This window comes from Siniperca chuatsi, linkage group LG17 (genome assembly GCF_020085105.1).
Source record: "Siniperca chuatsi isolate FFG_IHB_CAS linkage group LG17, ASM2008510v1, whole genome shotgun sequence".
In the NCBI taxonomy this organism is placed as follows: domain Eukaryota; kingdom Metazoa; phylum Chordata; class Actinopteri; order Centrarchiformes; family Sinipercidae; genus Siniperca; species Siniperca chuatsi.
In genome coordinates, this window is record NC_058058.1 from 2,288,636 (window position 1) to 2,301,366 (window position 12,731).

The 12,731-nt window shown below is 42.1% G+C and overlaps 2 protein-coding genes across 3 annotated transcripts; one reads left to right on the forward strand and one right to left on the reverse strand.

Annotated features, from left to right (window-relative positions):
- Positions 1-1,302: 1,302 nt before the first annotated feature.
- LOC122864860 lies at positions 1,303-12,674 on the forward strand. Of its 2 annotated transcripts, XM_044172578.1 has the most exons (5): positions 1,303-1,693; positions 2,898-3,251; positions 5,433-5,543; positions 9,930-9,991; positions 12,141-12,674. In XM_044172578.1, the coding sequence occupies exons 1-5, from the start codon at positions 1,657-1,659 to the stop codon at positions 12,285-12,287; spliced, it is 711 nt and encodes a 236-aa protein (XP_044028513.1). In that variant the 5' UTR covers positions 1,303-1,656; the 3' UTR covers positions 12,288-12,674. The 2 variants fall into 2 exon arrangements, with proteins under 2 accessions (XP_044028513.1, XP_044028514.1); XM_044172579.1 differs by lacking the exon at positions 5,433-5,543 and having other exon boundaries at positions 1,306-1,693.
- LOC122864858 lies at positions 7,022-9,600 on the reverse strand. Its single transcript, XM_044172576.1, has 2 exons — positions 9,055-9,600; positions 7,022-7,974 (listed from the first exon to the last, which is right to left on the reverse strand). The coding sequence occupies exons 1-2, from the start codon at positions 9,391-9,393 to the stop codon at positions 7,465-7,467; spliced, it is 849 nt and encodes a 282-aa protein (XP_044028511.1). The 5' UTR covers positions 9,394-9,600; the 3' UTR covers positions 7,022-7,464.
- Positions 12,675-12,731: the final 57 nt, after the last annotated feature.

Sequence of the window (12,731 nt, forward strand, 5' to 3'; positions counted from 1 at the left end):
TGTCCAATGACGTCGCAGAGCTCAGCTGTGCTGAACTGAGAGGCTTTGTTTCTTTGATGTTATCTTTCTGACATTAATGTTAAAATGAGTTTTTATTACCGTTGCTTTTTGTGAAGCACTTTTCAAAAGTGCTCTACAAATAAAGATGATTATAGTGCGAGCAGGTTGGAGCGGGTGGAGAAAGGTGTCAGGTGTGGTGTGTGAGCAGGTGGAGGAAAATCTAGAGAGATGGAGGTCTGAATGAAGCTCAGCCGCAGTTAGACAGAATACAGGTGCGTCAGTGAGAGGGACCCAGGTGGGACGGTGAGGTCACAGGGAGCAGAGGTGAAGACGGTGCAGGACTTTAAGTACTTAGGGTCAACGGCTCAGAGCGATGGAGACTGTGGAGAAGAGGTGAAGAGGCGAGTGCGAGCAGGTTGGAGCAGGTGGAGAAAAGCGTCAGGTGTGTTGTGTGATAAAAGAGTCTCAGCGAGAATGAAAGGAAACTTAAGCTTAAGATGTTGAGGTTCTCTTTGGGAGGGACGAGGACGGACAGGATCAGGAACGAGGACATCAGAGGGACAGCTCGTGTTAGATGTTTCGGAGATAAAGTCAGAGAGGACAGATCGAGGTGGTTCGGACGTGTTCAGAGGAGAGACTGTGAATATATTGGTAGAAGGACGCTGAGGCTGGAGCTGCCAGGCAGGAGGTCTAGAGGAAGACCAAAGAGGAGGATTATGGATGTAGTGAGAGAGGACATGAAGCTAACTGGTGCGAGTGAAGAGGACGCAGAGGACAGGGTTAGATGGAGGCACGTGATTCGCTGTGGCGACCCCTGAAAGGGAACAGCCGAAAGGAAGAGAAGAAGAAATAAAGATGATTATATATGAATTTTCTACATTCCTGTAATTACTAAAGGTGACGGAAAGAGCTTTCAATGTGGCAGCTTTCTCATTTCATCTGTTGAAGGTAGACCAAAGGCACTTCAATACGTGAAAACACCTTTGTCAATGTCGTCATTCCACTTTAATATTAATTCAGTGATCGAGGGAAATCACCTATGAAGCCCCAAGAAATATAAAAAAAAACCCAAACAGATTTTTATACTTTATTTTCACAGGATATTAACTTGTTTACTATCCTCTGAAAACAAGCTATGTAATGTTTTCCCAAGCAGATCTAGTCCATTTGATAATAATTTGTTCCAACAAGTAAACATTTTGTTCTCACGAAACAAAAATAAATAAATAAATAAATAAAAAAGCCTGGGGATTTCCTTTCTCCTTTAAAACCACCAGGGACATTTTGTTTGGGCTTTTAATTTGAAGCATTTCCGGTTTTTCCGACATAAACAGATTGACTGATCTCCGCAGAAACGAAACCTAACGACTGCAGTTTGATATCAGCAAAGTGTGTGTGCGTGTGTGCGTGCGTGTGTTTGTGCGTGTGCGTGTGCGTGTGTGTGTGTGTTTTCAGTGAAAAGTGTGAGTGGTTAGTGGAAAATCTTCACTTTTGTGCTCCAAGAAAGACATGTCGGTGGTCTGTACTGCCTGCTCTGCTGCATAATAAAGTCCCCGCTCACTTCCTCCCACTAAAATCAGTTTGTTCACTCAGCCTGCTGATCTGACCTCCTGCTCCTGCAGCTCGTGAACTAAACCTGGAGAATATTTGTACTAAATGATGGCAGGTGTCACATGGATCCTCACTGTGCTTTGTAAGTTAAAGATTGTTTTATATTTGTATTTGCTGATTTAAATGCAGGCCGGGCACCAGGCTTCACCACTCACTGTGGGCACTGTGTGGACAAAGCCAAGGACTGCTGGGGTGAGATAAGGCTCGATGTAGAGGCGTATCGTTGTCTATGTTATGTCTGGTTTTGCTTATTTTGTTTATGCTCCTGATTTTCACTCACGATGCTCATGAATCAGGCGGCTGTGGTGAAGTCACACACCTAAAAATACCAGAAGCCAAACTGAAAGAAAACAAGCTGGCAGGAACATCTGTCACCTGAATGTGTCCTCACGCCCATTTCTCCGCGGCACAGCCTGGTTCGGGCCGTCCTGGTCTGGACCGGGACAGGCTGATGCTGTAGGCTCAGCTGGATGGTCCCGAGGTCCTAACAGGACAGGCACGTCCTTACATCTGCAGACGACACGGCTGCTGCTTCGTGGAAACGGCGTGGGCCTGTGGTCAGTCATTTAGCAGAGGTCACAAGTTGTTTTATTGACTTCAAAGGACAACACGCAGACGTTGTGGAGAGCCACGGGTTCCTCGGGACTCATATTGATAAGAAACTGAGCGCTGATGGAAACACTGAGGCAATGTGCAAGAAGGGGATAACAAAGGCCGTATTTTCTGCTGAGGTCAAATGTTTTTAGTGTTGTATTTTACAGATCCATCATGGAATCAGTCCTTAGCTGCTCACTGATTTGTTGCTATGGAAATCTAAACGTATCAAACAGGAATTAACAGGTAGAAATTGTCAGGCAGCGGGTAAAATCACTGGTTTACAGCAGACGAATCACACAGAAAGCTCAACCCTTCATATCAAACCCAAACCATCGTCTCCTTAATGAATTTCACATCCTCCCCTCGGGTCAGAGCCGCATGAAGTATTGATCCCCTGTGCAATAAGTGCTCTTAATTCTACTACATTAGAAACTGCCTCCTGGCTCCTCACACAGCTTAGCGTTTTATTCTTCGTGTTGCAGCTCTTGTTGCTTTTATCATAAAAGGGTGTATGATGAAAGCAACAAAAGCTGCAACACGAAGAATCAAGCTGAAGAAACCGTTTTTGTGCTGGGAGGTTTTGGTCCTGATGGACCGCAGCCTCAGTATCTTGGGGCCCCTTCAAGATCAAGTACCCTAATAACTGTAATCAGCCACATGATACTGACCTTCCTCCTTGACCTCCTCAGGTGTCGCAGGATGTTACCTATCTTCAGCCTCACCTGTTCTCCGCTCTGCCCGGGTCGGGCAGAACGTCTCTCTGACCTGTAACCTGACGTCCAGCAGCGAGATCACCTGGTACCGTCTGCGCTCAGAGCAGCTGCTGCCTCTGCTGACGGTTAAATCGAGTAAAGTGGGAGAAGATACGGTCGACTTTCACACTGCAAACAACAGTCGCGTCAACAATAATGGAGATCTGGAGAGAGGCCTGGTCGGCCTGGAGATCCTGGAGGTGGAGGAGGAGGACGGCGGGCTGTATTTCTGCACCGGGCGGTGTGCAGGAGCTGTTTGTGTTAACAGAGGAATTCATGTGGCTGTTGATGGTAAGAAGGAAAACTGGAGCACAAATCAAAGAGCTTAAACATCTTCATCATACAGCAGTGCTTTGAGCTAAATGCTAACGTCAGCATGCTAACACGCTCACAGTGACAATACTAACATTCTGATGCTAAGCAGGTATAATGTTTGCCACGATCACCATCTTAGTTTAGCGTGTTAGCATGCTATTATTTGGTGATTAGCATTAAACACAAACAGCTGAGGCTGATGGGCACGTCATTAGCTTTGCAGGTAATCGACATACACGAAAGATCTGGACAAACTGAAATTTCGATCTGTTGATGGCGCCGAAGTTATTACAATTCATCCTGAGGGAGACATGAATGTGTGAACCAAATGTCACGGCAACACATCCAATAGTTTGTTAGTTGACACGTTTCACTGAAAGCCAGAACTGTCAACCTGTTGGTGGCGCTAGAGGAAAAGGCAGAGGATCACCAAAGTCAGGAGGATTCATCCTCTGGGAACCATGAACGTCGAAACAAACTTTCATGGCAATCGGTCCAATCGCTGTTGAGAGATTCCAGTCTGAGCCAAAGCGGTGGACCGACCATGTGACCGACCAGCATTGTCATCGTAGCTTGGCTGAAACAAGCTGAACAACTGGAGCGAAGAAAGAAGCAAGGCAGACATATGGCAGACGAAAAACATAAAGAGTTTTCATGATTTTATGGTCAGAATTACAATAAATGATTCTGCAGGACGTTGCATAAATAAATCTATGCAGAAAAGTTTTAATCAAGCAATCGTTAAGATATAAACAGAATCAAGTTCTGACGCATCTGAAAGGGGAATGTTGTATGTTGCTTATACTGAGTGAAAGGGTCAAACGCAGTTACTCCATGTTTCTGCACCAATACATCAGACATGAAATATGAAAATGAAATGACGTGAAAATTTCCACATGACTCGTGCGTCATTCTCAACATTTCCCCGAAGTTTAGTCTGACATATTTGTTATCTTTGGGAACGTTGAGCTCTCCGCTGGAATCTAAAAACAAAACCTCTGTGGGTTTGAACAAAGCTTGAACAAAACAATACTTGCAAAGTTTGTAAAGCTGGACACACTGGCACATGTCCATCACAGGTGAATCATTATGACAGAATCATACTCTTTGTATGTAGATGTCAACTTAAAAAACAAAGAAACGAATTAACCCTTTCATTTACAATAACTAGATTTGAAATAGTAAGAAGCTGAAGACTGAATAAATGGCGCTGCTTAGCTGAGATAAAGGTCATGGTGGCATTTCTGTGGAAAAGAGTAGTTTCAGTAATGACAATGTTTCTTCTAAAGTGATGTAAAGCCTGATCAGCGGCGCTGCCTTGGCAGGAAATAGAGGTTTTGATGCGTTGGTTTTTTTTTTGTCAGTTACCGAAAGACTGTTATTAACCAAATATAAACACGGCTGTTATACAGACAACATCCACCAAGCTCTGATCCGCTTTCTGGGTTTATTTCAGTTAGAGAGTTATTTCATTAGTCTTTCTGAAAGACCTGTCCGCATTCTGTTAAATGAGTTTCTACTGTACTGGACAGGAACGCTTCATTATTTCGACTAAGATAAACCAACAGTTCTTTCTTTTAGCCTTCACAGCTCCAGCTCCCATGAGCAAAAAGTAGCCAGGTGCTCAGATGTTGCTGTGCAGGACTGATCTATCTTAAAATATGGACACCAGATCCAAGGAGCATGTTTCGGTTTTTAGGAAAGACAGAAAAAAGACACTTAAAAGAAAAGACATCGTCGAGGCTAGTGGCTAGCTTGACGTTAACGTTTGTAGGCCTAAAGGGAGCAGGACTTCAACTCTTTACTATCCATCTTTTCCTCTCTTCACCCGATGATGTTTGGAATAGTTTTTATTGATTAACAACCAGAAAGGGTCCGGCCCCCTAATTGCATTTACTTATTTCATTTGGTTTCAAACCTGTCAGATGTTTCTCAAAAACAGACTTTCAATGTTGCTGTGGTTTACAGGGAAATGATACTGAGTGCTGAAAAGAAACTGAAGCTCTTTTCTGCACTCTGGTGGTGTTTGGGATTCATTCAAGCTGACACAAACAGTTATATTTCCAAAATTTAGAACATTACAGTTGGAAAGGAAGACCAGAAGTCGAAAACGAAATCCATCAGTTAATGAACTGTTCCCGTGTTTTGTGTCTCCAGGAGTTGACCGGGAGTCAGCCAGGCAGCCATGTTGGTGTCTGGGCATCTGTGTCCTTCCAGCTTTACTCGCCCTCTGTTTGGTCTTCATCGTTGGATTCTACCTGTGCTCAGGTGTGTGGTTGGGTGTGTGTTCGTGTCCTCTACTTCTATCTTTGTGAGGACCAAAAGTTTAGACACTGAGAGAGAGGGCGTGTTTGGAACGTGGGGACATTTTGTCCGGTCTTCACTTCTTCAAAGCGCTGTTTGGAGTTTAAGACGTAGAATTTAGTTTAGGTCAAGATTAGGGATTGGTTGGATTTGAGCATGTAGTTGTGATCCTTGAGGTTATTGCTATGTATGTCCACAAAGGTCCTCAATTTAAGTACAAACCATGGATTGTAAACAGTCAATGGTACAAACAAGTGTGTGTTTGGGTCAGTGTCTCCACCCAGTGGTGAAGAGCAGATAATTACATTTACTCAAGTACTGCACATACGTACACTTTTGAGGTACTTACTTGAGTAATTCCATGTAATGCTACTTTCTACTTCTACATGTTGGAGGCAGATATCATAGTTTTCACTCCACTACATTTATTTGACAGCTTTTGCTACTAGTTACTTTGCAGATTTAAGTTACTCATGCTAAATTTAATAAACTAATAAACTGTAACGTAATATTATAGATTAATTACCCAGCAGTATATAATGTAGTTACACCTTTACCAGCTGCAACATTAAAGTAATGCTTAACCATTAATGCCTCCATATTTATAATAAGAAGAATTTATAAAATATCTGATTCTGAAATGAGCCATTCTGCATGATGAGTGCTTTTAGTTTTGGCACTTTAAGTATATTTTAATTCTCATACTTTTACTTAAGTCAAATTTTGAACGCAGGACTTTTACTTGTAACAGAATATTTCTACACTGTGGTGTTGCTCCTTTTACTTAAGTAAAAGATCAGAGTACTCCTCCACCATTGCTCTCAGTATGTTGTTTGAGCGCATATATGTACTGTTCAATCAAGTTTAAAATATGTCTTAATATATATATATATATATATATATATATATATATATATATATATATACACACACAATAATATATATTAAGACATATTTTAAACTTGATCTTGTATTTCTTGACCTGAAATCTGTAATACTAGAATAATAAAACTAATTTTGGTTTGTCAACACACAAGTTCACCAGGTATTGATCATCAACCCAAGTAATAGTTCAATTATGGTCATTTTGTGCAACAAGGAAGAAAAAAAAAGATAGGTAACAATTAAAATCTGCAAAATTCTCTTCTTTAAATGAAAACTAGAACAATTCTGAATGTCACTACTTTGGCAACAGTTAAAGCTCACTATCAGAACTATTTGTTTCCTACAAGAAATAAACTTTCCACTAGATGGCAGCACAATCACCCTCTCAGATGCAACAGGCCTCAGACTCTTCCAAGTGGACCGGTTTGAATGTTGCATCTTGCTTTCTCGTTCCCACGGTCTTTTCTTACATTTGAACACATCATGCAGAGAAGTTGGTTTGATCGTTGCTGCTCGGATTTATGTTCAGTGTCTACAGATGAAACAACAGCCGCATGTTCATTTTATTTTTATTTTCTAGTATTTACACCCACCAATTGTAACACCAACTGTGTCAAACAAATCCCCAAAGTTAAATTGTTAACTAGTGCTTGTTTATACATGAATCTCAAAATAAGGCAGCTGAAGGCAAAGCAGGTCAGCAGAAAGTCCCTAATACTGTAAGTCGGAAGCAGGACATTGAGGGGAAAAAGCAGAAAAAACAAAAAAAAGCCCGGTTTGTTTGTTATTCATACATCCCCCAACAAACATACAGGACCTCTGTGAGTCTTGAGCAAACTCTGAAACACAGCTTTTATACTCTTCAGTAGGATTTACTTGATCTCAGTGGAGAAGTGTGAAATCATTTTTTGTGAGGTTTTTTTGTTGATAATCAAGAAAACTTGAATTTATTTCCCCGATAACTCCCAAGAAGGTTTTATAGGTTTCCCCAGAGCTGGATTCACACCTGCATCAGCAGCAGCCCGTACGGTCGGATGGACTCCTGCACGATGGCCCTGGTCTGGACATCGTTGCAGACTTCAGGGATGTAGACCAACCAGATGTCTTCTCTCTGGCACTTGTTCCTCTTCTTTGGGTTGATGCGGTTCTGAAGAACCACTTTGTACGTCTTCCCATCCACTTTGGACTTAAACCTCTTGCAGTACTTCTCCGCCATCTTGATGTCTGGTGTGGAGTACACCCCTCTGCCCCTCGTCTCCTTGGTGACCAGACACGCCGCCGCGGCATCCAGAAACTGTGGCTCATCGGCGGGGCTCTCGCCGCGGGTCAGGATGATGCCGAGGGAGCCGTCCATGTTGTGTCCGTTGTAGGAGACAGGCCAGGCGTCCTTCCCCGTCCCGAGCCAGCAATCCCCGCCATCATACTTCTGCATGACCCGCAGGGCGGCCCGGTTCCACCCACAGGGACGAATGTACTGCTCGTTACCACGCAGGAACTTGGTGTCGCCATCCTGGAGGCGGACAGAGGGGGTCACAGGGTTCATTTCCTCCCTCCCTCATTTCCTCACTCACTTCCTCATTTAATCACTCACTCACTTCCTCCCGCCCTCTCTCACTCACTTCCTCATTTAATCACTCACTCACTTCCTCCCGCCCTCCCTCTCTCACTCCCTCCCTCATTCATACACTCACTCACTCACTCACTTCCTCATTTAATCACTCCTTCACTTCCTCCCTCCCTCATTTCCTCACTCTCTTCCTCATTTACTCACTCCTTCACTTCCTCCCTCCCTCATTCATACACTCACTCACTCACTCTCTTCCTCATTTAATCACTCCTTCACTTCCTCCCTCCCTCATTTCCTCACTCTCTTCCTCATTTACTCACTCCTTCACTTCCTCCCTCCCTCATTCATACACTCACTCACTCACTCTCTTCCTCATTTAATCACTCCTTCACTTCCTCCCTCCCTCATTTCCTCACTCTCTTCCTCATTTAATCACTCACTCACTTCCTCCCGCCCTCTCTCACTCACTTCCTCATTTAATCACTCACTCACTTCCTCCCTCCCTCCCTCTCTCACTCCCTCCCTCATTCCTACACTCACTCACTCACTCACTTCCTCATTTAATCACTCCTTCACTTCCTCCCTCCCTCATTTCCTCACTCTCTTCCTCATTTACTCACTCCTTCACTTCCTCCCTCCCTCATTCATACACTCACTCACTCACTCTCTTCCTCATTTAATCACTCCTTCACTTCCTCCCTCCCTCATTTCCTCACTCTCTTCCTCATTTAATCACTCCTTCATTTCCTCCCTCCCTCCCTCATTCATACACTCACTCACTTCCTCCCTCCCTCACTTCCTTCCTTCCTCCCTCACTTCAGTATATTCTATTAGCCTCACATGTGACATTTTGCCCAAACAAAAGAAAATTACATCCAAACAAGTAATACTACTACAACTATACAAATACTATATTAACTGTATCGTGCTGTTTAAGTTATCTTACCATTATTCTACATCAAAGCAGAAAGTTAAAAAGAGAGTGTCAGGCTTGCGTCACCTGACCTCAGGTTTCTTTCTCACCTTTATGTTGGTGAAGTCGTAGTCGTACTGAGGATGGAAGAAGTCCTGAGGGTTGATCTTCACCGTGGCTCTGAGGCTCTCCTCCGGCCCAGCGGTGGAGGGGCCTTCGCCCAGTGCAGGGGGGGAGCTGTACATGTCCTGGTCGTCCAGGTCCTGCAGGGATAAAGTCCCTATACTGGGGTACTCCAGCTCTTTAAACCCCTCCTGCTTGTAAAACTGCTTGAGCACCACGATGTTGACAAAGTCCTGCGGGGTGAGCTGGGAGGCTCCACTGGTCGGCTCGACGTTGCAGCCGGAGAGAGCTGACAGGGCCTCCAAACACAGCTTAGTGTCTGGCATGCTGACAGGAGGAGGCAGCAGAGGAGAAAGGTTGCTCTTCTTTGAAGGAAAAATTGTCCTTTTCTCTTTTCCGAGTTTGCCGGGGGGTTTTTGAAGAAAAGGTAGAACAATAAGAGGTAGAAGTCTCTTTTTGCCGGCTGCTTCGACACAAACAACTCACCCTAGTTTCACTTTCACTTCCTGATTGTGAGTCAGTTACTAAAAGTCACAGCCTGCTCCCGTCTGAGGGCTGGGCTTCTGTCTTGGTTGTTTGTCCAGGACACACATTAAATGACCTCATTCATTCATTTGATTACTCACTCACTTATAGATTCAAGAAGGGTTTCAAAATGATTCATATTTTATACAAAATTCAATACTGGATTCAGAGTCAATGAAATGCTATTGAACCCCAATCCTCTTTAAACCAGATTCAAGTAGAAAATCAGCTGTTTGGCAGGTGGATTGTGTAATCTTCCCACCTTGCTGACTTCTTGGTGTTAAACTTTAACTGCTGACCCGGCCTCATGCTCAATCACCTTCTGCTTTCTGTCCAGGTAAACCAGCTGTTTGCTGCTGTAATTCCCTGAGAAGCAACACAAGTCGGAGGGTCACAGAGGTCAGTAGATGGCGACACGTCACATCCTGTGTTTACTCCTCGACAACATCTGATATATTTTCCATTAAATGCAAAAAACAGCTCTGCTCTTTTTCATTTCAAGCAATTTCAACTAAATCATTTACTCCACTAAATATATCAGTTTCCATGTAAAGATGTAACATTCAACATGAGATAAACACTAATATTATCTTCCTGGCTTCTTTCTTCCATCCAGCCTCTTCTTCCTCCTCCTTCCTTCTTCAGCTGCCCAAAACTAGAAATATGAAGTTTTCACCAAACCGCAAAACTAAACCCATTTTTACTGCTAACTGTTGGCTAAAAGCAGCGGTGGAAGAAGTACTCTGATCTTTTACTTAAGTAAAAGTATGTAGACACATGAAAGTCCTGCGTTCAAAGTTTTACTTAAGTAAAAGTATGAGAATTAAAATATACCTAAAGTACCAAAAGTTAAAGCACTCATCATGCAGAATGGCTCATTTCAGAATCAGATATTTTATAAATTCTTCTTATTATAAATATGGAGGCATTAATGGTTAAGCATTACTTTAATGTTGCAGCTGGTAAAGGTGTAACTACATTATATACTGCTGGGTAATTAATCTATAATATTACGTTACAGTTTATTAGTTTATTAAATTTAGCATGAGTAACTTGAATCTGCAAAGTAACTAGTAGCAAAAGCTGTCAGATAAATGTAGTGGAGTGAAAACTATGATATCTGCCTCCAACATGTAGAAGTAGAAAGTAGCATTACATGGAATTACTCAAGTAAGTACCTCAAAAGTGTACGTATGTGCAGTACTTGAGTAAATGTAATTATCTGCTCTTCACCACTGGGTGGAGACACTGACCCATTATAATCGTCGATGCATTAACGTGTTCATCACTTTAATGTTGCAGCTGGTGAAGGTGGAGCTCATTTTAATTACTTTATGTTCTGCCGGGTAGCTTGTGAATTTCCCCTCGGTGATCAATAAAGTTTTATCTTAACCTATAATAATACATCATAATGTATTTGTTTATTATATTTTATATTAATTATCTGAATCTTCAAAGTAAATAAATAAAGTGGAGTAAAAAGTGCAATATTTCCCTCTGAAATGTGGTGGAGTAAAAGTGTAAAGTAGCAGAAGTACTTCAGAAATGTATTTAAGTACAGAACTTGAGTGGATATACTTAGTTACTTTCAACAACTGTCTAAAAGTCTAGTGAACATGTGGAAACATCAGTGGTGGAAGAAGAGTTGTGCACTTTGACCTTTGACCTCCGTAATACTTTACTGTGGAGCTGTTTGTCAGCTGCTGAGGATAAAACCGTCGGCACGCTGTTTGCATCACAGTGAAAGATCATGCAGACGTTTCAGCTACTTTCTGGTCAGTCGCAGTGCTGACACGTTTCCTGCATTTATTTTGTACCTGGAAATACTGAAAGATTTACTAATATCTATATTGATAAAGGTTGACATCTGCCAGCATCATTAGTGTGCCACAAAAGCATACAGAATATGCCTTTAAACGTTATTTAATTAAATGTTGATTAAGTATCTGACACATTGAAATAACAGCTGCAGCTGCTTAATCTGACACCTTATTTCTCATGAGCTACTTGATCCAAATACTGAAGGTTGTGAATCAAAAATGTTAAGTTTATTAAGCTTAAATTATGATATGATATGATATGAATGAAAGATTAAGTGGGAGAATGTTGAACTGTTAGACTATGACTCTTCTCCTGCCCCGTGGACTCCGAATCTAAATCAATGCTTTACATTAATGCACATTTTTGAATTCCACATGTTCTCATACTTCATACTGTGAACATTTGCACGTTCTTCAGTAAATATTTTGCACATTCGATCCTCTTCGTTTGAAACACTGTGCAGCTCTTTTTGTTTTAAAAACATATATGTGACATATTTTTCAGATTTTGAATATTTTATATATTTTTACATTTTTTCAATTGTAAATTTCTATTTTTATATTTATGACTCTTGACCTTAGCAGTACTTGTTTTTACTTTTCTCTTACTATGTTTATTGCGACTGCACCAAAATAGCAAGGCAGATTCCTTGTGTGAAAACCTATTTGTGGCTGAAGCTGCAGCGACCTGCTGAACCTGCAGTTTAATCAGTTTTCTGTCTCTGCAGGACGCGTCTTTGCACTATTCCAGCCTAAAGCATGCGGACAAGCCCCGCCCCTCTGGCCGAGGAGGGACAGGATTGGTCAAGGAGGAAGTCACGTACTCGTCAGTGACCAGTTGCAAGAACCAAGACGGATCACATGGCCACAGATAGCTCCTTGCTGTTTTAGTATTCATGTTTTTAACAGCAGAAAGAGAGAGGGGGGAGGACACGCAGCAAAGGGCCCCGGGCCAGCCTTGATACGTGGTACGCGCTCTACCAGGTGAGCTACCAGGGCGCCCCTAAAATATGATTTTTAAAGCTATTTCACTGATCTTTTTTCATATTCTTTTGCTTCTTTACAATCATTTACGTACACAAGTGCACCACAGAAGAATGTTAAAATACTTGCACATAATGACAGAAAGTTTATTTGTAGCTACGCACCCTGTATGGAGTAATAAGCATCCACTGTTTTTAAGCTCTTCTTGTACTTCGTTGTTGTTCATTTGTATCTGTTAACAATTTGTTTTCATTTTTAATAAATCCATTCTGATGTAACACGCTCCTGTCATTTACATGAACATAAGGTTTCAAAAAATTGATGAGATGAGTTAA